This window comes from Periplaneta americana, chromosome 2 (genome assembly GCF_040183065.1).
Source record: "Periplaneta americana isolate PAMFEO1 chromosome 2, P.americana_PAMFEO1_priV1, whole genome shotgun sequence".
NCBI classification, from domain to species: Eukaryota; Metazoa; Arthropoda; class Insecta; order Blattodea; family Blattidae; genus Periplaneta; species Periplaneta americana.
In genome coordinates this window covers 123,008,614-123,032,550 of record NC_091118.1, presented here as the reverse complement: position 1 = coordinate 123,032,550, position 23,937 = coordinate 123,008,614, and the positions used below count along the sequence as shown (strand labels likewise).

Sequence of the window (23,937 nt, the reverse complement as noted above, 5' to 3'; positions counted from 1 at the left end):
GAATACAGAACCATGTTTAAAAAGTACATTACGATAGGCAACAGTCGAACTCGGGACCAGTGTCACAGCAAAATCAGTTTAAACGCATCTTCCTTAGATGAATGACGTTAGGTTTACAGTAAGCATTACTTACTACTGTTTGTAGTTTATCATGAAAAGGTTTACATTGACAGAACTTGCTGATTTGAATTTCATTCACGAAAAAGTAAATAGAAATGGAAGACAAACTGCTAGGGTGTATCAATTAGAATTTCCTTTACGCCGCCAACCATCTCATGTCATGTTATATTACTTCAGCTATGCCGGAAAGAAACAGGGAACTCCTTCAAACTTAAGTAAACATATGTAGGCATTCAATTTTTTCTCCTTATGCAATTACGCTGTTTGTCTATCCCTTCTTTTGCTTTTATTAAATAAAGTTATTTACGGCAAACTTACAAGTTACAGAAAGTTTTAATAATGATAAAGTTCATAACGGAATAACGAACATTTTAGTTACTATTCTGCAATGTTAGAGTTAGACCGGTTAGCAAAAACATCACGTTCTGTAATTACCAAATGAAACGTTTCAGGACACGGGTTCCTTTACGAAAGTTGTTCATAATGATCTTCCCTTATCTATCATCCCCAAAAGTTTCTAACAAAGTAGCAGTCTCACCCCGTATAGCTGTCTTCATTTAGGAACTTGCGTATAGGAGAAATTGTGTGAGAGTGACAGCTCTGAAGCGAGTTCAAGTTTGAAAACGGACCAACCGAATGTCCTTTCATTTCTCTCCCATCCATGCGCTCGAGGAACTTATCACTTCAGATTACTGCGCTGGTAAAATCTTCGACATAATCCTACTTGATTACCACAGTGAATGACAGTGAGATAATGAGAATAAAACGTTAAAAAATGTTGATCTTAAAACATTTCTTATTTCCGATGATCAAGTTTTTCATCTGATTCAGAAGACTCATTACAACAGTAAAAATATAGAGAGTATCAAAAACACGGCAAAATGTCAGGGTTGAATTCCACACATGTAGACGATAAAAAAAAGTTCTATAACCAGGGTCCGGAAATTGATAATTATTGAGATATCAGACATTGAAGTCAGTGCTGCAATTTATTATTGTTTAGTCAACTGTCCGAAGAGAGGTCTGAACCCCACAAGTGATAATGATTATATTAGAGGAGAAAAATTCGCCCCGGGACCATGGATCGAACCCGGGTACTTGGTTCTACGTACCAAGTGCTTTAACCACTGAGCTACGGCGATCTGGTGCTGTGGATTGAACTTCGGCGTGGCTCAGTGGTTAGAGCACTTGGTACGTAGATGATCCGGTGCTGTGGATTGAACTTTGGTGTGGCTCAGTGGTTAGGGCATTTGGTACGTAGAACCAAGGGCCCGGGTTCGATCCCTGGTGCAGGAGCGAATTTTTCTCCTATAATAATTAATCATTGTTACCATAACAGATATATTCTGTAGGATCAAAAATTAATCTTTACGTACGTAGATTCTTCTCACAAATGATACCAAGAAGGCACCACTTATGAGGCAACTAGGCCAGGAAATAGTGGGGTAGGATGGCCAGTTCCTTTCCCCCTCCATTGCATACATCGCCCACTAGCTACATATTACACTAATCATACTTCAAATGTATACAAACAATTGTTCTTCCTCTGACACATATCGTCAAGTGAAATGTATTGCCTGATAATAGATGTACATATCAGCCAGAACCTCAATCAGAGGATTGCCGCAAATTGACAGTACAAAATTAACTTCGTACAGTACATGTAGCTAGTCGTGGCTGATTAAGATCAGTGCTGAACGGAATCTGTTAGTACTCATAGGTGGATTGTAGTAGTTTAAACATTAGATATGTAGTCATGACTCACCATTATTGTACTATGGACGAGATTTCACTAGCAGTCCGCCAAATGATTCTTTATTAGATTTTTTATGGATATGGACAATATTCACGATCCTACTCGCAATAGTTATATACCGAATAAGACGGTCTTAAATATTTATTTGAGAAAAGTGTGAATTTTCCAACAATATAGTAGGGCCTATTACTGTTTTTTTAGGCCTATATACAATATGAGCTATTCGCTCTGAAAATCTGCAAGGTTCTTTCACTTCCACACTGTGTAGAACACGGATGTCAAGTGCGGGCATATTGTATCCTCTGACAAGGAGTCTATAAACCTTCCGCTTAGAGAATCGCAAGCAGGCATACGCTTAAAATAGATTCTATGTCACTACTGCACCTCGTATAAAGGCTAGAAATGCCCTTGTTTGACATGCCTGATATGGAATATAAATGAAATCTGATCACTATAATACAAGAATAAATATTATTAGATTTACTAGACGCAAGTGGAAGATAAAACATCTTATATTAAATATTTAAATTGTAGAAATTGTATTAAAAATGGTATATCTATGTGTAAAATTATAAAGTGTGTAATGTAAGGGTTTAAAAATGATTACTTGTATATACTTTTTCTGTGAACTATAATATAATAATATCATAGTATTAGATTTGCTGATGAAATTACAATTTTATCAAGTTCTGTGAAGGATATGGAGAGAATATTAATTATATCTACTATTATCGGTTTTAAAGAAACAAATTTGAAATGTATGTTAAAAGATAAATTGTTATTGGTAAATCAAAATCAGAACCTTCTTCTATCAATATAAATTGGAAATACGAGCATTCAAGTAGAAAAAGTTAATCAGTTCTGTTACTTTGGTGAGTTTATTACAAATAATAATAAACGCATAGGCCTAGTCGAAATTAAAAGAAGACTCGCTTTAGCTGAACGAAACTTTATTACTGTCATTCCACAATACTTACTTACTTACTGGCTTTTAAGGAACCTGGAGGTTCATTGCCGCCCTCACATAAGCCCGCCATTGGTCCTTATCCTGAGCAAGATTAATCCAGTCTCTACCATCATATCCCACCTCCCTCAAATCCATTGTCATTCCACAATATAAACATAAAAATGAAGAAAAAATTAAAAAAAGTTTAATGTGAAGTGAATCATTATATGAAAGCGAAAGTTGACAATTTGGAAAGCAAAAGAATGATAGTTTAAAAGCCGCGGAAAAATGGATCTGGCGCAGAATGTTAATAATTAGCTGGAGAAATAAAGTTTAAAATATTGAAGTTTTAGAAAGGGTAAGTAGAAATATAACATTAATGAAGACATCGGAGAAAAGGAAAATAATTTTCACTTATTATTCAATCAGACATAACGCACTTTCAGTTAATATATTAGATGGGAAATTACCTAGCAAGAAAGGATGAGGACGACAGAGAAGAAAATAGCTACATCAAAGAAATCCTCTGTGGAATGAATTGCAGGAACTATAAATAAATTGAAAGAGCAGCAGATAAAAGAGAAATATGGACGACAAGCCAAAGTCTTTAGAATTTACTGATTAATTGATGCTGTACAAAGACAAATAAATAGACATATGACATTGCACGAACGATATTTTCATTACCTAAAATTTTTCGAAGAATACTTTTCATGGCATGATAATATTTTTCTTTAGACTACTTCGTATACTAAAGAATTAAAAAGAATGTTAAATATGTCACTAATTAGCACAAATTTCGAAATATGCATAGACAATATTACTTAAATATCAGTTATTTCATGTAAGTTATCAGTAATTATTTGTCCAATAAAATTATTCAATGGTCAAATTCTCTATTCTGACAATAACACAACATAATAAGAAATGTTACCAACAATAAAGTTAATTTTTAAACGGCCAGGAAAAAAAACCTCTTAATTTTAACTTCCTAAGTACCCAAGAAACATTTTCGTACAAAAAGAAAACAGGAAATGCATTTTTAAACCATTTTTTGTCTCTTAAGGACGTAAGGCTGACCGCGGATGGACACAGGCATAGGATATATAAAAAACTGCTTTTTCATTTTCAGAAATTAAGAAAGCATATAACTTGTTTATACAAATAAACTATAAATTACACTAATTTATCTTCACTTTTAACATTATTATTATTTCCATTTATTTACTTATGACTTTTAGAGAACCCGGAGGTTCATTGCCACCCTCACATAAGCCCGTCATCGGTCCCTATCCTGAGCAAGATTAATCGATTAATATTTGAGGAGAAAAATTCGCTCCGGCGCCGGGGATCGAACCTGGGTCCTTGGTTCTACATACCAAGCGCTCTGACCATTGAGCTACGCCGAATTCAATCCACAGCACCGGATCGAACTCTCCTCCTACAGCGTTATTTCCCTTTTGTGGCCTGACTCCAAGTTGGGCATATACGTTGACGTTTATATTTCAAGTCAACTGCCATTATACAAGGAGCGCACTCAGCTGAGTGACTAATGGCCGGGATTCCGCAGTAAAGTGCACAGCAATCTGTACAGAATCATGCACTGCTAGCTAGACGAATTTACTAAAGATGTTATTAATTGGTCCAACAGAATAATATCTGTTATAGTGACAATTAAAATTTGAGGAGAAAAATTCGCTCCGGCGCCGGGGATCGAACCCGGGTCCTTGGTTCTACGTACCAAGCACTCTGACCACTGAGCTACGCCGAATTCAATCCACAGCACCGGATTTTTCTCCTCAAATATTAATTGTCATTATAACATATATTATTCTGTTGGACCAATTAATAACATCTTTAGTGAAGATTAATCGAGTCTTTACCATCATATCCCACCTCCCTCAAATCCATTTCAATATCATCCTCTCACCTACGTCTTGGCCTCCCCAAAGGTCTTTTTCCCTCCGGCCTCCCAACTAACACTTTATATGCATTTATGGATTCACCCGTTCTGCGTTGTGTAACTTCTTCCATTCTCCTGTAACTTCTAGCCCAAAATATTTTCCTAAGCATCTTATTCTTAAACACCCTTTACCTCTGTTCCTGTCTCAAAGTGAGAGTCCAATTTTCACAACCATACAGTATAATTGTTTTATAAATTCTAACTTTCAGCTTTTTGAGAGCAGACTGGATGACAAAAGCTTCTCAAACGGATAATAACAGGCATTTCACATTTTTAATCTGGGTTTAATTTCCTCCCTAGTGTCGTTTATATTTATTTCTGTTTCTCCAAGATATTTGAATTGTTTCTATTATTATTACTATTATTATTATTATTATTATTATTATTATTATTATTATTATTATTATTATTATTATTATTGGATTGAAATTCTGTCCTTGAGTCAGAGACAAATAGAAAATAACTCATGCTAGTCAGACACATTTCGAGTTATGAGTTGAAATGAGAGCGTGCAAATACGCTAGAAGGTAAAGCGAGAGCAGCATTGTGTGTATCAAAGCCGGAAGTTCAAGGTTTAATCTGTGCCAACACACTTCGCGCGATTCTATTCTGCCGACCCAAACAAATATTGGACCATAACCGCTTCTGCGTTACTACAAACCACTCCGTGATCCCCTTACCTGGCACAAGGCAAACATAATCATCCACTCCTAATGGCATAGTTGATTTAATATTTTAATGGTTAAATGTTAACACTGTATAAACCTTTGGTTGAGGTGTATGATGTGAGATTTTTTTCAAAATATGTAAACGCCAGTTGAGATCCGTGATGTAGTATCATAATACCTATTGAGAAGTTCAGAAAATGTAGGCTATTATAATCAATACATTTTAAGATATAAATAATTTTGAAAACTTTTAACAACAGAAACAATACAATATTAATAATAATTTATTTATTTATTTATTTATTTATTTATTGATATTTATGTGTTGAACAACAGCCATAGGGCAATAAAAGTCCAGCACAGTGACACAAATAATAATAATAATAATAATAATAATAATAATAATAATAATGATAATAATAATAACAATAATAATAATAATAATAATGAGATGGAAATTTTTATTTGATCCGTCCCTACACTTTTAAAGATTGTAAACCGGCAATAAAATCAGAAGTTGCTGAAGTCATTGCTTAAATAATAATCATCATAAATGGAAATTACCTAATAGTTATAGAAACAAACCACGAAATTAAACGCTACAATTAAACATTACATAAAATGGGAGGCCGGAGGGAAAAAGACCTTTGGGGAGTTCGAGACGTAGATGGGAAGATAATATTAAAATGGATTTGAGGGAGGTGGGATATGATAGAGACTGGATTAATCTTGCTCATGATAGGGACCAATGGCGGGCTTATGTGAGGGCGGCAATGAACCTCCGGGTTCCTTAAAAGCCAGTAAGTAAGTAAGTAAGTAAGTAAGTAAGTAAGTAAGTAAGTAAGTAAGTAAGTAAGTAAGTAAGTAAGTAAGTAAGTAAGTAAGTAAGTAAGTAAGTAAGTAAGTATAAAATAAGTCAAACGAAAAATCAAACATAGAATTTCAAGCTGTTGTAAGTACAACCTCACTGTTTTGTCCGTCTAGTAGGCCTAATTAGAGTCAACATTTAAGGTTGGAATGGAATGGAATTTCGGGAGGGGGGCAATACGACCCAGCACTGCGACTTTTAAATATTAGGGGCCATATTCATAGACATTTCTAGCGCGAGCTTTCTGTGGATGATCAGCGAACTAACATTTTTCGTATTCATAAACCAGTGTTAGCAATATGATATGATATGATATGAATCCCGTACAAGTAACCAGTCGATAGCCGGGGCTAGTTTAGCACGCTCGTAGCGAGGGCTAGCGAAATGTCTATGAATAGCACCGTTAGCTTCTGCGCTAACCCCCAAGCTAGGCGCATTTCCAAACCCACACCGACTGAATATAGACTACTAAGGTTCGCTGCGTACTCTGGTTTAGAACAGGTAACCGCACTGGTCCCTAGGCGAGCCGAGGGGACCTCAGCGTGTCCTCAGCCGGCGTTCGGGGAATGATGACGGAATAGAGAAATCTTGACGGAATGATATAGATGCCTAATATGGGGAAACGGTAGAACCCCGAGGAAAATCCCAACTGCGACTTTGTCCGTCATTTAACTATAGATTTTTCAATGAAAAATTCCAGGCCTAATCAGGATTCAAACTTGGACCGCTTACGTGACAGGCTGAAGGTGATCACTCAGGCACCGCAGGGATACAGTTCGAGTTACGCCAAGGTAGATGTTTCGATTCTAGCTGAAATATACATTTGTTTTTCTTCCTACACTTTTGTTAGGCTACTAGATTGTCTTATCAAAGTGTGTCTCTCCATCTATTTTGGGGTCTTCCAGGACTTCTGTTTCCGATAGAATAGTTGTCACTAACAATTTTCACAATTTAGTAAGGACTATTTGTTGTTACATGTATATGACCATTTTTAAATCAATTTCCCTATCTCTTATGTTTTTCATTGTTGTCTGACGTTCTGACTTTAGATTCTATCGATCTCCGTTACTCCCACTATTCGCCTTAAATTACTAATTTCAGTTCTTTCCATTAATTGCTTTATATTCGGAGGACCATGTAGACTCTACAGGTAGTCGCCGGGTGGAGGATGGGGAATCTTACTATAGATACGATGGGGGTGTTTCCAATAGCTACGCCATGGGTGTCCAAACGCCTATTGAACTAGGAGATATTGCACGTCAAGCATGCTCTGCTAGGGTTAATAACTTTCCATATAAAATAGGAAAAACGACCTTAAAGAATATACGCTGCGGGTTGCTTACGCCAGGGGTTTCCTCGTACTAGTTACAATTGGACATCTATGAGCTACTATCAGGACCCGTGCGGCAACAGGGAGCTCAGATCCTGGGGAGATTAAATACTGAGACACCTCTTCAGAGGTTATAAAATATGGAGAGAGTCTTGTCTGAAGTCTTAAGGAGGTAGCTCCTCCATCGGACAATCATCAGACGGCTCTGGGGTTCTATAGAAGCTTCCTTAAGTATTAAGCAGATCCTATAAGTCAAACTTCTAGGTCGATAGAAAGAGTCAAAAGAAGCGACATTATATTGGTTACTGATATACAGTAACGTATGTGTTATGTTACATTGTAACTTAATAATTATTTACTACAATGAATTACGGGTAGTTACGCTTCCAGCTATATGAAAAATATAGCATTCTGCAAGACAGATGTATACGCTGCAAAGGAACTTATGCCAAGGAGCCAATGGCACCATTCGAACGGAATCAGGAGAATTAAAGAACGCAATTCTGTAGATAACAGTTCATTTTTTCTAACACATATCGTCGTTGTTCCTGCAATAACTCCTATGTTACATATTTATCCATACAGCAAATAATAAAATCTCCTATATGTAATTATATTTCTTTGTTTCGAAAATGTAAGAATTCACAGTTTCCTAAGTACGGCTGCCATAGGATGAATAAATGTGTTTTTTCTTCCTACTGAATATTTTTGTATTTTGCACATACGAGTAATTGCAGGAACAATGACGATATATCTTTGGAATGGGGCACCTATACGGAAGCTTTCAGTTCGACCAAAAGAAAAAAGGATACAGTCTAATTGGACCACAGAAATCAAATTGAGAGAAGCTAGAAGCGTCCTTTCCAGTTCGACCATGTATAATATCACGCACATATGAATAGGTGTATAAAATTATTCACAGCCGTATACATATGTCATTTACTAACTTGATGAAATGAACTCCAACCTACAGAGTATGTTTTGATACTATTATCATCTAGTAGTATTTAGAGAAATTTAATTTTTGACGTTGTTTTACAAAATTATTTTATGGAAAAGTTAATTTCTATTGAACAACGTAGGCTTAATGTACCGGTAACGCTTCAATCGTTCACCCTTCTTCCTTCCGCAATTTCTAATTTTTTCTAATGTTTATTAGTCAAAATGATTTTTGTATACGTGTCAATGTGTACTTTCATTTAAAACGTCCATAAACTGAAAAAATGTTTGACTGCTAGCTCTAAAAACTGAAATTAAAATTACTGTGAAATGACTCATAAGCATTATTTTGTAGTGCGCGATAAGCTGCTGAACATGCAAGCCAATAGGAAAATGGTGCTAGCTCGCTTATGTAATTATCACAAAAATAATAAGTTTCTTCCCTTTTTCGGTTAACATCGACTGGAAGACAGGTATGGCAAACAGAAAATGAAACAATGATTTGGTCGAATTGGAAACGAGTCTTCTGTTAGTCACCCCTGCCTAGTCGATCTATCTTAATCCGATATGAACAACATTTCCGGTTTCCTAGTCGAACTGGCGGTTAGCAGAATTTTAGTCCATTACGTTTTCGTCCATTCGTAATTTGGTCCTAATTTTACGTTTGTCCAGTTATATGTTTGTCCTGCATCAAATTTTGTCCACTAATCTTTCGTTCATTTCATTTCAGTATTAGCCTGTGTGAAATTTCGTCCTATATATATTTTGTCCTTACTTGATTTAGTCCAAATTTATTTACTTGAAATTTTCATAGCTGTGTTTATTATAAAAAAAAGAATCACTGAAATAAAACATGAGATTTAAATTCAATTATTTCAAAGAATAAATAGTATCGTGCATTCATTGCAGCTATTTCTTAGAAAGTGTAATTTTCTTCTTTAATTTCCATCTTCAGGGTTCTGCGGGTTGCTGTGTAATTTCATTACAGGCTGACCGATTCTCACATCGCCAATATACCCTGGTTCGATCCTCATTATAAGAGTGGTGTTGATAAAATTAGCCGTCTTTTACTAGCAATGGTTTGTTCCTTTTTGAAGTAATTACTTTGGGATACATACCTGATAATTTTGAGTAAAAGTAATGTATGCATTTCCCTAGCAACACCTGTCCATTTTTTAGTTTTCCATTATTTGGTATTATATTGTTGACATCTGTTTAAAACAGTAGTGTCATAGTTGTAAGCTCCAAAACCGGTTGTGGAGCTAGATCGGAGCGTGAACTTGCTTATGTCTGTGGAAAGACCGGAGCACGCAACGAGTCTAGTGGAGCGCTCCGCTCCGTTTAGTCTCTGTCTGACAACGCTAGTTTAAAATGTGCTTCTAGTATCTGAATATCCAACATCAATTACGATTGGATAATATGTATATTGGACTAAATTTTTGTGGACTAAAAAATTTCTGGACGAAATTTACTCTTGGACGAAAATGCTATGGACTTATTCCACTGGACTTAAATGTGTTGGTCATAGAAATTTGGACGAAATGTTGTATTAGACGAAAATGTTTGGACAAACATTCCTGAAAGCGAACTGACACACGCCCTATTCTATACCGTTCGACTTGTCACCAAAAAGAAAGTTGGTTTCAACTGATTCGTAACTTCGCGTTCATTTTCAAATTAAAATGTGAAGGCACAATCTTTTAATATGTAATTATTTCGGATAAACCAACTCACAAATATTGCTGTCACCAAATTAATCTAATAGGTCAGTGAAATGGTTGTACTGCGACCGACAAATACAGCATGCCAGAAACAATGCGTTTTTATAAAAATCTTGAAAGTAATTATTTTTAAAAGGCAGCTACTTTGTCTATAATTCTATATGCTTCGTATATTGAGGGAGAATAGTATAAAAGTGGATGGCGTATTTCATTTTATTGTTATCAAGTGATTGACATGGATTTGGTTAACTTCCGTTTTAGCTCTACGACGAGCATATGTGCATGAGGAGAAATTGGCCGTGACCTATTTAAGAGATTTCCTGGCAATTATCTCTCGGAAACAAAGATAGCCGTGGCGTTTACGTAAGGAGCACTACGAATAAACAGTTCTGACAAAACTCCACACATTAACATTCCAAACTGTTAAATACAGGCCTATATACAAATCATCAAGTCCGTATTACTTCTCTTCGATGACTTGACTGATAATTATTGAATTTAAGTTTGAAGCTAAAATTAATTCAAAGTACTGAATGACCATCTTAACTTAAAAGGCAAACTCAATGGTTATAATGTAAAAGAACCTAAAGAACCAAATTTTCCTAAAAACTGTAAACGAGAAGTAATTATGATAGACTGTATAAATAGAACTCAGAAACGCAGTTTGAACACAAGATATAAATAAAATTAACGACTTTAATAGAATAAACGGCAATAACAAAATGCATCCTGCGAAGCTATGCAAATGAATGCATCCGGTACTAAGAATGTATAGAACTAAATTATGTGCTTTCAAGGCGAAAGTTTGTACTAAGTCAATTTTTGGCGAAAATTAGATTTTGCGATATGTTGTGCATGATGGTTTCTTTATTGTAGCAAAAGATAGCATGCATATATATCTCTCTATTAGTTTTCTCTCTGACTCGTTGTTACGAAACATGATTCTTATGATCTTATGCGATCTTTCAAACTTTAAATGGCCGCTCCTGAAAAACCGCAAGACAATTATATTAACCACTTGTCATATTTTAACACTAGTTGCATTAGTTAGCCAAGATTACAAATATATATTTCAAAAGGACCTTTACGACAAATAAATTAATGAATAAACCCATACGAATTAGACACTCTTTATTTAAAATTGACAATGATGCACTCTACTCTGCAACACGCGGTACTCATTGTCACGCCTTAGGGTGAAGCATGCGTGTACATTTGGTAACAACGTTGCCAAATACCCATTACTAACAATGATCTTTATTAAAGTTTTAAAATTCTCTTAAACCGTAAACCTGACAGGAAACCTGACAGGAAAGTTATGCACAAAAAATATAAAGAAGTTTATAAAATCTGTATTTGAAATGTGTTTAAAAATAATTAAATTTGTGGTAAAATAATTATTACTGGCAAATCTAAACTCATAGGAACAAAATGGTAGAATACTTTTCAATTTAAACAATGCTAAGGATTCGTCCCTTTAAAGGGTTGTCATTTAACACCTACTGTGTGTATTTACAGGATGGGAATGATGCAACTGTGTACATTGAAGGAGGAATAGAATACATTAAAATAAATAAAAATCACATTATGCGTTTAGTAATTAAGTGCACGGTTAATTAGAAAATTATGCTGAAAATTTACGTAGCTTGGCAACAACGCATCGCTGACTCGCCTACGAATATACACACAAACTCAGGTCTGAAATAAGAGTAAAAATAAGAATCGCGTGGATAGTACTTATCGAGTAGAACAGTGTTAATACTTATGGGAAAATTATTTTGTTCTGAGAAAAGTATTCATTTGGGACTAATGGTAATAGCATTTATTGTTGTACTCTATCCAAGGAATGAGCTGTTAAAAACTGCACAGTTACATTATTTCAGCCTGTATATATTATTCAATAGTCACTTTAATACTTCAATATGGCATAGACTAGAATTGAGAAGTGGTTTGAAGTTTCTGTGAAATCAAATTTTGAGGTAGGGCGAAGGCGGTAATTAAAAAGATTTTTTTCATCGCATTTCAATTTCCTGTCTCATTCTATCTAATCATCTTAATTTTCCATTGTCTCTTCAACATCAAAGAGGAAAATGTTCACGCACTACTTCTGAGTCAGGAGGCTGAATGTCTATGTATGGGTTCTGAGGTTTTTATACCGTAGCCTTTTGAAATTATGGACGTAAAATTATTTCAACATTAAAAAATAAATTATGTTAATATACACAGTACATAATACTATATATTTAGCCCACAACAAGCTACACGATGTCATGATTCATATGGTAGTGTGCCCAGCAACAAATCCATCAGGTCCGGGTTTGACTTCCAGCAGAAGATTGAAAACATTTTTTGCGCCATTCTGATAACATGGTTAGCTAGTAATTTTATTATTTAATGGTTTTATTTGTTTAAAAATCATCATAAGAATGGATAGAGTATGTAGAAAATTTCAACAACTATAGTAAATCATATTTAATGCCGAAATAATTTTGTAGTGGTAATATTTTTGACGTTAAAACTAAACTTCATTAATTTACTCTAGAAATACGACCGTATACACAGTTGAAATCAGACTCAATATTAGTGAAATTAAACAAATAAAAGAAACATTTGAAATGAGAGTAATGTAGGACGTATCAGCTGAAAGATCTTCTAAGAAGTCTAGATACCAGAGACTGGTGTAAAATACAACCAATAAATAATTGACGGATGGACAAGATAAATTAATGGAATACTTTCAATACAAGAACAGATGTAAATATGACAGTAAAAATAATAGAGGAGAGATCACAAAGAGGACGTAGAAAGTACTGAATGCCCAAATAACGATTAACAGACTAATGGTTAAGTCTGTACAGATTCTATGCCTAATTTAAATTTCAAAATGGTATTGGACGTTAAGTTGAGATAAAGAGTCATACCTTCACTTACTCTTGAACTAGGGTTCGTTCAGGCTGTAGTCTGAGAGTACAAATAAATACTGTATACAGGATGAAAGTGGAATAACCCTGCTGATTGAAAGGAACGATAGGATACACTTAAATGAATAGAAAACCTATATTACTTTTTGTGATTAAATTCACGGTTAATCAGAAAATTAAGTTGGAAGTTTCATCAATCTGGCAACATCGCCGCTAACGTAGTGCGTTTTCTTCTCGTAATACAGATATAAGAGGTCAACAAACTCAGGTCTGTCTCCCTACCTTCCACCTTCCTATCTGTCTATAACGTTGGAATCTGTTCGCATGTTCAGTGGCTTGAAATTAGTTGTTTTTAAATTAAATTTACACGAAAACCATCTATGTTATCCAAATATACCAGAGGGATAAATTATTCTTTATTAGATTTTTTACCGATACGGACAAAGTCACGATCATACTCGCTATAGTTACCGAATAAGAGGGTGTTCAATAGGGCGGAGTGAAAATATGAAATTTGTGGATTCAAAATGTAATACCAGGGAAAAGCTGTGGGGTGATGATATAAAGAACAATTCAAAATATATTTTCTCTAGATTAATATTTAGAGGTGCCCCAAGAGCATCATATTTTGAAATTTTCACAAAATTTTGAGGTTCAGATTTTTTAGCGAGAGAACATTCTCCAGTGATTTAATCTGAACGGGATACCAGAAACATGTTAAAAAATATATGTTCAAAGACTCTGCATTATTTTGGTCCCCTGTTCCTTCATTTTGAAGTGTCATAGAAACATCAATTTATAAGAAAATTGGGAATAATCACAAAACTCTTAGGTATGATATAATTAATATAATAAAATTAATGGAAATTCATTCTTCTTATGTTGCAGGGTATTTAAATCAGAATTTCTCTAATATTAATACAAGAAATCAGACCTTCTACCCTGTATTCGCAATTCCAGGGGGTTTGAATCCATCACAATTACCTATCATGACGTAATGAAATATTATCCATAGATCAAAAGTGAATTAAAATCTGACTTCAAATCAAAAGAATCTACTGTTGGGGAGATTTCAGTAAGAGTCGCTATCAAAACCAAGGACATCCAGGTAAAGGCATAAATTCCGACAGTCAGTCATATAAGAACATTACAACTGATTCGTGCTTACCATGATCAATACACAAACTTCATGAAGCCTTGTAAGAAACGACATAGTGATGACAACTAAAATGACAACATTGCAAAATTCAAAGAAGAAACAAACAATCTATATCACATATGCAATTGCAAATGCAAATAAATGTAATACTGTAGGCCTAATAGGGATAAAGACCGCCGTGTTCCAGACCAAGAAAGAATGTTTTACTAGAGCAAAGAACAGAAAGAAGGCTGATAACTGGACCTGTTGATTTAGTTACCATTCAGAAAGAAATGGAAAAGGAAACAAGAATAAATTCCAACTAAAAAATTGAATGAGCCGAAAGGGAATTTTTGTCATATTTTATGTAAAATACTATATATTTTGTCCATTTGAATCCCCTCAAAAATACGGTATAGTCTACTGCAACCCCAATTTAGAGTCTTCCCAATAAAGTTTAAATATGTGATTTTACAGCAATTCATTACCTATGTAATGAAAAAGAAAATAATAAAAGAAATATATAAAGAGGCAACAAAAATTATAATTTTAAGGAACTTCAAAGCCCTTGGGGCACCTTAAAAATTAAATATACAAACTCCATATTTTTCACATTTCTAAGTTAAGTGAAAATACAGATTTTTGCAACTATTACATTTACAAAACAGATAAAACAATTTCATGTATAGATTCACTCCACCCTAGTGTTCAACATTTGGGGGAAAAGAAAAAAAAAGAAAGAAAAAAAATTCTGAGAAAACTATGAACTTCCCACTAATATATATATATTGTTTATTGTTAATAAAATAACATGGACAAAAATACAACCTTATTACACTTTTTTTGTTACATACAACATGAGCTATTTGCTCTGAAAATCTGCAGAATTATTTCACTTCCACCCTGTACAGCCCGTAATGATACTTTATAGGACTATGTATCATATAATATTATAGATTTTATATCATGATGAACTGTTATTTGTTATATTCCATAAGACTTTTATTAGACTGGAGATTATTTCTGAGAACATGAATGGAAACTGTTTTGTATTATAAATAACTAAATTTACAAGCGGCTGAGGATTGCCATGCTAACCCAGGTGTAGGAATCATAACCTGACTCAATGTAACATTTCATGAGGTTTAAGTAGGCTAACAGATTCTCTGCATTCGTCTCACATCGATTATCCAGACTACAAACGTCATTCGCATATTCTGCACGATACCTGAAGCACTGTAATGAAATTTGGCTGTCTTCAGATTCACTCAGATACACAAATGGGTGAATCAGAGTGGAAAATTCGTCGAATTTTACGACATGGTATAAAGCTTTCTCTCCTTTACCTACAGAGCCTGCGTTCAGCTGTATCGAACTTTATTGTACTGTCTGTGGAAAAAGGAAGCCTCATTGTTTTCGACATGAAAAGTATCTTCTCGTTCCTCTACGTCTATACAAACTAGAAACAAACAATGTGGAAGTAAAAAACTAAAGTTTTTTTTGACTTACGTATCCCTTTTACTTCGCTGCTCCCAGAATTTTTCCCAGAACGAGGAGCGATGTTTGATTCTTAGGGCGCTCGTGCTGAGGGTGCGGGGGAGTTTGTCCCTCGATCCGTCCAGTTCTCCGTCCCCTTCCTCGTCATCGGGGGCGGTCCGCTCCGAGGGGGCGGACATCCCCGATAGAAGAGATGGGGACGATGAAATCGCTAGCCCTCCACCGCTGCGGCCCCCCAACGTAAACCCCCTCAATATTCCATCTGACTCCGAGTCAGCCAGGATGGTATGAGTGATGCCAACTCACCACGGCGACAAAATTAATTCGAGACCACAGAACTAAAGTGCATTCTTAACATCTCAATATCTCTTTTTTAAAATCATCTTTTCTTGTCTCACTTCATGATTCAAAAGCGAAGACTTGTTTATGTTCCTGAAATAGATTCAGTATTTCAGAATGAATTTCTTCATTCAATAAATTTATGAACACCTTTTCCTATTAAGTTACACGAAGAAAAATAGTACTCAAACTACTTAAATTAATTTACTGATGCTAAAAATTTTGACAAATGGAATTTCCAGTAATAAATTAACATTTATACAACAATATGAAAATCCTTTTTTTTTCGGAAGCAACAGGTATATTATCAAACAAAGTGAACAATAAAAAATCTTATAAATAAAAATTGATACATAATAAATTTATATTATATGTTGTCATATTATATGTTGTCTTACTGTTATTTCTACGAATAATTAAAACACAAATATAACAAATTCGACAAACCTATAATTTTGTTTCTAAATTCTGAAAATAATTATATAAATGATAAATGACAATATGAAACGTAGTAATTATTTAGAGATAAAAATTTATGCATTAAGGGAACAACATAACCTTGCTAAATTGTATATATAAATGAGTCAATTTTGGTTAGTAATGTATGAAAAAAATAAACATATACTCAAGTAAAGATTATAGCTTCGTAAATATTAGCAGGCAGTTTGAAATTAAGAGAAATTCAATTTATATGAGGCAATTATAAATTAAATTAAATTAAATTAAATAGTCTGAAGATACTATTTTATGAACAAAAATTATAAACAAAAGAATTAATAATTTCCTAAATAAGGCATAATAATTTCATTATCGAGAAAATAATTTTATTTTTAAGTATGATAATATCGACAAAAACAATTTGAAATAATGACTTATTTTAAAAATAACGTAGTTGAATTTGGTTTGAAAAGTAATAAATATTTCAAGAATAAAACTGCAATTGAAAAGCAAAATGTAATATTTGTAAAATAACACATAAAGGGATCCATGTTTAATATTATAATTATGCGTAGGGAGAAATAAATATAAATAAAGCCAACAGTTAATACTTCAAAATTATGACACAATTTGTTTTTTTCGGGGGAGACAAATGACAGGAAACATTAGTTGAAATTCTTTTCTCGAAATGTCAAAGGACAATGAATTCTACATGAATTTGAAAACTGCAATATTATTTTAATCATTCATGAAGCCGAGACAAAAACACACGATTAACACGTTTTACATTCAGTTCCTAACACCAATTCATTATTTGTGACACAAATTTCACTGTATGAAACTTTCAATGCTCACTTAAATATATCACACAGATTATTTGAACATGCGATTTTGATCAGATCAACGTAGAACGATAGATTTGATTGATCACGCAGATCTCATCGCCATCTATACGCAACACACCACAATCAATGCCCGAGTTTAACTGAGCTCGTCGCTCCGGCCACCGGAAAACAGCTGAGGAGCAGCGCGGGGCTGCACTGCGCATGCCCTCGACCACGCAACTTGGCGCAACAAAAACACTTAATATTGTAACAATATACGAAACACGGCGTTCATTAGTTGCAGTCAACAACATCAGCATCATGTCTGTCATGTCAAACGTTTCTGACGTGTTGCTTTTTCTTACAAAATTTACAAAGGTCATCTGAATTTATTCTTGTATCATCATCATCATCATCATCATCATCATCATCATCATCATCATCATCATCATCATCATCATCATCATAAATTGGATACTTTGGTCCATTATTTTCTAAGGTTTGTGAAATTATCATTTACATTAAAACTAGCTAAACTCCTTGCGTAAAGTTAGCATAGAACAACACTAGAAGAACAGAAACAAGATACGTACACTAAAAGTCCTTACGAAAGGTAGATGATTTCTCTTTGTTACCAGAAATGCGAGTCAGCTGAATGTAACTACGAAACCTGTTCCTGGCGAATATTTGTAAAATTATTCGACTTATGTTAAATATATGAAGTAACCTGAAATTAGGTATGCTGGTGACTAAAGTCCCTCAAGTTCTTAATGGTGGACAAAGATGAAAAAATAAATAGTATAATCACTACCAGAATTAATAATAATAATAATAATAATAATAATAATAATAATAATAATAATAATAATAATAATAAGCCAGCGGCGTAGCTCAAGCGGTAGCGTGTTTGCTGATCGAGAGTTGTGCTCGGGCGTGGGTTCGATTCCCGCTTGGGCTGCTACCTGTTGGCTTTTTTCGAGTTTTTCCAACCGTAAAGCGAATATCAGATAATCTATGACGAATCCTCGGCCTCATATCGCCAAATACCATCTCGCTATCACCAATTTCATCGACGCTAAATAACTCAGTAGTTGATACAGTGTCGTTAAATAACTAAGAAAAATATAATAATAATAATAATAATAATAATAATAATAATAATAATAATAATAATAATAATAATAATAATAATAATCATCTTCAGGATTCCAGACCAGGTAGTCCGTTTCGGCACAGAAAATGAAAGGGTTAAAGTCCATCTTAGTCTTCCTTTTATTCTTGGCCGGTAATTCAAAATTTTATTGAGGGTTTCTGTTGTCATCAATTTTATTTTTAGTAGCCTATATGTTCTACCCTGTTTCGCGTGTAATTTTTCATTATTCTAAAATGGATGTAGGCTTAATTTCAAATTATTTTAGATTAAAAAAAAGTATATTCTCTTCTTTCCATATAAAATTCATCTCTGCAGTATGTCAGATTGTTAAATCTTGTTTTCGAAGTATCCAAATTTCGCTACCATACAACGAAGTTCAAATACTTAGATCGTGTGCGGATTCTAAGAGAAAGGCGGAAAATAGTAAATATTGGAAAAGGTGGTGGTGGTGGTAGTGGTAGTGGTAGTGGTGGTAGTGATAGTGGCAGTAGAGGCAGTAATAGCAGCAATAGTATTAGCAGTAGTAGTAGTAGTAGTAATAATAATAATAATAATAATAATAATAATAATAATAATAATATCCGTAATCTCTCGCTATAACTAGTATTCTTAGTAACTACACTCTGTTACAGAATCAGCCATATCTGGGAGGAAAAATATGCTGATAAACCGAAAATAAGAATAAAGGGCAAATATAGCAAACTGTATAGAATTATTATTGATGTAGTTGTGCCTGAAGATGGTAAAAAATACTATAGTATACGGATATAATTTTTAAGTATAGAAATACGCAAAAAGTGTAAACTAAAAAAAAATTAATGCAGTCATACCCATAGCAATCTGTGCTCAAGGAGCGATTTCAAAGACTCCAAAAATAAACGGACCAATCCAATACGTAAGTAATTAGGATATATTTGTCAAAAGAACGGTTGTGAAAGAGAGCGATTTTCCAGTAGATCCACACATAAATAAAGTATTTTATAATTATCATCATTTATTATTATTATTATTATTATTATTATTATTATTATTATTATTATTATTATTATTATTAAATTCCGTCTTAATTAAAGGTTTTAATTTCTTCCGTAACTCCCACCATTTTACCAATGAGATACATTTTCAGTGGTGTAGAGAAATCCATTACAGAACTCCCAGAAGGAACAGCGGAAGAAATTCGACACAGAAAAAAGCTCATTTATTTGGAGCAACAGCCCAACAGAGTAAGCGACCCCTCTGGTCATACCTATTTGTTCTGGTGATGGAACCTGTATTGTATGTAGGCCTAATTTCGAAACTCTGGAGATATTAAGTTCCAAGAAAAGGAAGAATACCCAAAAGCCTATTTCTGATATATGTATGTATTTATTTGTTCAGTGATTGTTTTTAAATGCTTCGCTCTTACAAAATCCATCAACTTTGCCTTTGATATTTTTTTTGAAATAGTAAAGTTTAATTTTTGCTTATACACGTATTACAAAGTCAAGTTATTTCTTCTTGTGAAGTAGGTACTTTCACCGCTTGATTCGATCACCTGGTCACCAGCAAACAAACTCTTTATTAATAAAAATAAAAGAGTGGAGTATTAATTTGTGAAAATATTACGCAATGTCGCTGAAATGAAAACGCAAAGAATGGAGATAATCTATTTTAATTTATTACAGCCACAGGGCAGAGACAAAGATGGAGAGTAGGCGAGAGGTAGAAAGGTCGAAGGAAAAAGAGAGAAGGCGGATAAAATAGTCAAGCGTTGTTAATGAACCACGGGAAGAGTTCATAATTAAATTCACTCGGAATTCCAGACTAAATCAACAAAGAACATCTCATTTATTAATTTTTAGCGCAAAATAAGTTCGTTGCTAAAGATAGCAATAGAACAGGAAGCCAAATTGAGACTCAAATCAGAATTATGTTAGCAACTGCCATCTTGTACATAACAATGTTCGAGTGGTGTGAAATAGGAAATAAGGAAGCGTTCTGGCGTGGAAATTAACATACGGCAATTAAAATAGCGATGACAATAAATAATTGCCACATGAAAACAATATTGTACAAATCCTAATTTCGTTTCAGTTGGGTTATCGAAACATCACCATCACCACAACTACGTACCTTCTTTTCCTATCTTTTCATTTTTTCTTCCTCTTCGAGCATTAAGGCTGGTCCACAATAAACCGGGAACGAGAACAGAACGGGGACGGGAAGCGAAGAACGTGAACGTGAAGATTTTTGATTCACAATAAACCGACGATGGAAACGACTATGCATATCGATATCTAAGCGTCAATAATGATAATATGTAAACTCGATATTACGCATTCTGATGTTATTTGTGTATACTTGACCAATAATGTTCTCTCATGAGTACAAGTCAGCCAACATAAACACAGGTTAACAAACTTTGAAATTTAAGGCATAGAATATTTAAGAAATCTATTCACGTGGTCCCAGCATCGTGATGCACTTGGGGAGCTGCGACAGGTAGAGAAATCTTGTTGCGAATGCCAGCTATAACGGCTGGGGGGATCATCGTGCTAACCACACGATACCTCCATTCTGGTTGGATGATCGTCCATCTCTGCTTCGGCATGTGGGCGTATGACCAGCAGCCGGCTGGTCGGTCTATGCCCTCCACGGGCTGTAGCGCCACGGATTATTTATTAGACTATTTATTATTCACGTGGTAGTCTGGTACACGTAACACGTAACATATATCGAAAGTGATTCTACTGAATTTATAGGGTTAGTTACAAGCAATGAATGAAGAAGAGGCTCTGTCACGACCTCCTTGCTACAAAATGTGTCTAATGCCTACCTATTTCACTTTACGTGATTCAGGTTTTGCTACAAAATATACGACAACCAAATAGCTTTTCGATGACAAAAGAATGAATCTAGTAGGCTGTGATTGGAAACGAGAACGACAAAGTTAAAACCTGGCCAACTATGTTCTCGGATTCCAGTAAGCTTCTCGTTAATTGTGAATGCTCACATTTAAATACATTTATTTTAAGAGTATTTCCGTTCTCGTTTCCGTTACCGATTTATTGTGGACCAGCCTTTATCCTTCATCTGTTAGCAACTTAATTCTTCGCTGTCAGTTTCTTTTTATTTAGGTATGTAATATTAGATCATCTCAAGAGGTTTTATTTTTTTCGTATAACTGTCTTAGACCAGTTCATACGGAAGTAAGAGTCGCCCTTTAGACACAATCCCAAATTGGTCAGGTGGCGAGAGACTATAGTCTTAGAAACGTCAAGACTTCATGACAATTCACTGCTGTTGTGGAATGGCTGCTCTTTCAGTTTGGTGGATAGGGCCTCATTCTCTAGATTAGCTGTTGTTTATCAGCGACGTTTATCTTCACGGCTCAGGTCTCCATAATCGAATCACTTGAACCAATTTAATGCTGTCCTACTACTGATCACACCTTCATCTTCTACTTCACATATTTCTTCAGCTGCTGAGTTTGCACTCATGCCTATTTTCCAAAAGAAATACAGAAGGACTCTAACTGCGATTGTGTCGTCATACATTTCTACAAAATATCAACAATAGATATAAACAAACCGTCTGTTGTCTAGTAACTCCAAGACAAGTGATTAGAACATTTTTGGGAAAAAAATTTTAGACGATTTAGTACAGTCATTCTGTAGCTATATATTGTGTACTCTTTGACTTCCGTAATTTTCCCCTTATATTATCTAAAAATATATTTCTGATTAGTCTGTTGTATGCTTATTTCCTAGCATGTAATTTCTCTTAACAATGTATGTATACGTACCGTAAGGATCTCGTAACTGCAATAAATTTACGTTTACTTTATACGAGTATTATTGCTTAAAATTCAATTCCATATAGAGCACAGAATACTGCCGTCTTTTTAAAGAACTTGTTCATTTCTTTCTTCGTAGATTTAAGTGTTCTTTTTTCAGTACAAAATGCATAATTTAACTATTTAATTTTGTCATATATACATTTTCCTTCTTTTGTAACTGACTCGTTGCGTCAGTTTACCATTTGTAATTAATTTACAACCCGTTAATATTCTATAGAATGTCTCACTTCCTTCTTATACGAAGTATGGAGGTATGGAGAAAAATTATTATGGTTTTCACGGAAATTCACGTTTTCCGCTATTACTAATTAATTTCGGATTGCGTCTATCTTTCTGTGTATAGTTGCTTCATTTAAACTAATGGACGAATTTTGTTCATGTTCAGTATATACGAATCAATTTACCTAGAAATTATGTAGGCCTATTTCTAATATAGGCATCTTATAAAAATGAAAAGGTATTTAATTTAATAACGATACGCAGGTGTGACTTTGTCGAAATTGTTTCTCACATAAGGCACAGTGATAGGTGTAGATGAAAATTAACAGTATCGAAAGTTCCTTCAGGCCCGTTTGTGAATAGGAAATTAATTATATCTTGAATCAAAAACATTACTGTTTTTGCCGAGTGCTTTACTCTGTCGAACAGGTCTGTCGTGGAGAGGTGATAGGATAATAGATGAGAAGTGATGATAAAGGAGGAGTGAAGACTGGGAAGGAGTCGGGTTCTGATCCTTGAAATTATTGGTACTAATCTCAGAATTCGCCTGGAGGGACTTGGAAAACGACTAAAATCCCAAGTTAGTATAGCCGGTCCCCGTGATCGAATCCCGGACATCCCACATCCCAGATGGAAACGATTTCCATTACACAACCGTGCTCGGTGAATAAAAAGTTTCCCATCAAATAATTGTGGCTCAATGATGACAATACGAATTATTTTGTCAAATTAACACAATTCTAGCCGAATGAAAATAGAGGATAAGACATACTATTTTTTCTGTAAACATTTACTTTCCTGGACAAATCGCAAAGTGTACAGTAACTTACTGTCACCAATCGTTATCTATTTTTAAATATACATACATATATATATATATATATAACTATAAATCAGTGACGGCAGGGGAAACATTTGATCTCTCCTTGTAACTTAACAAGGGCTTACTTGCTTTTCATAGTCTTAGAGGCAATTTTTGTATTCGCTTTCGATTGTCCATAAAATATTAAATTATTGCTCCTCAACGGTTTGTTTTCTGAGTGCTTCTAGTTGGTTGACAAATGATGTAGTCATAATCTAATTAATACAGTATTATTAGTAATTACAATGTAATAAGATCTGTAGCCTAGGAATTTGCGTGAAACTTATTAAATATGTCTACGTGAAGCATTCAATAATTAAATTAAATCCGGTTTATTACTTTTTGAAATTACAAAAAATGTGTTTCAAGCGCAGAATTAAACTTTTATTTCCTTAGT

The 23,937-nt window shown here is 34.3% G+C and overlaps 1 protein-coding gene across 7 annotated transcripts in view; it reads right to left on the bottom strand.

Annotated features, from left to right (window-relative positions):
• dnc (phosphodiesterase dunce) overlaps positions 1–23,937 on the bottom strand; it is a 1,099,286-nt gene that overhangs the window by 494,148 nt on the left and 581,201 nt on the right. The window contains exons 1-2 of one of the 7 annotated variants that reach the window (XM_069818417.1): positions 17,500–17,632; positions 15,880–16,299 (exon numbers count right to left, since the gene is read on the bottom strand). The exons of the other annotated variants lie outside the window; for them this stretch is intronic. Of the exons in view, the coding sequence (XP_069674518.1) occupies positions 15,880–16,046 (167 nt within the window). The 5' untranslated portion in view covers positions 16,047–16,299; positions 17,500–17,632. Of the gene's footprint in view, positions 1–15,879; positions 16,300–17,499; positions 17,633–23,937 lie in introns of those variants that run through there. 7 annotated transcript variants of the gene reach the window in all.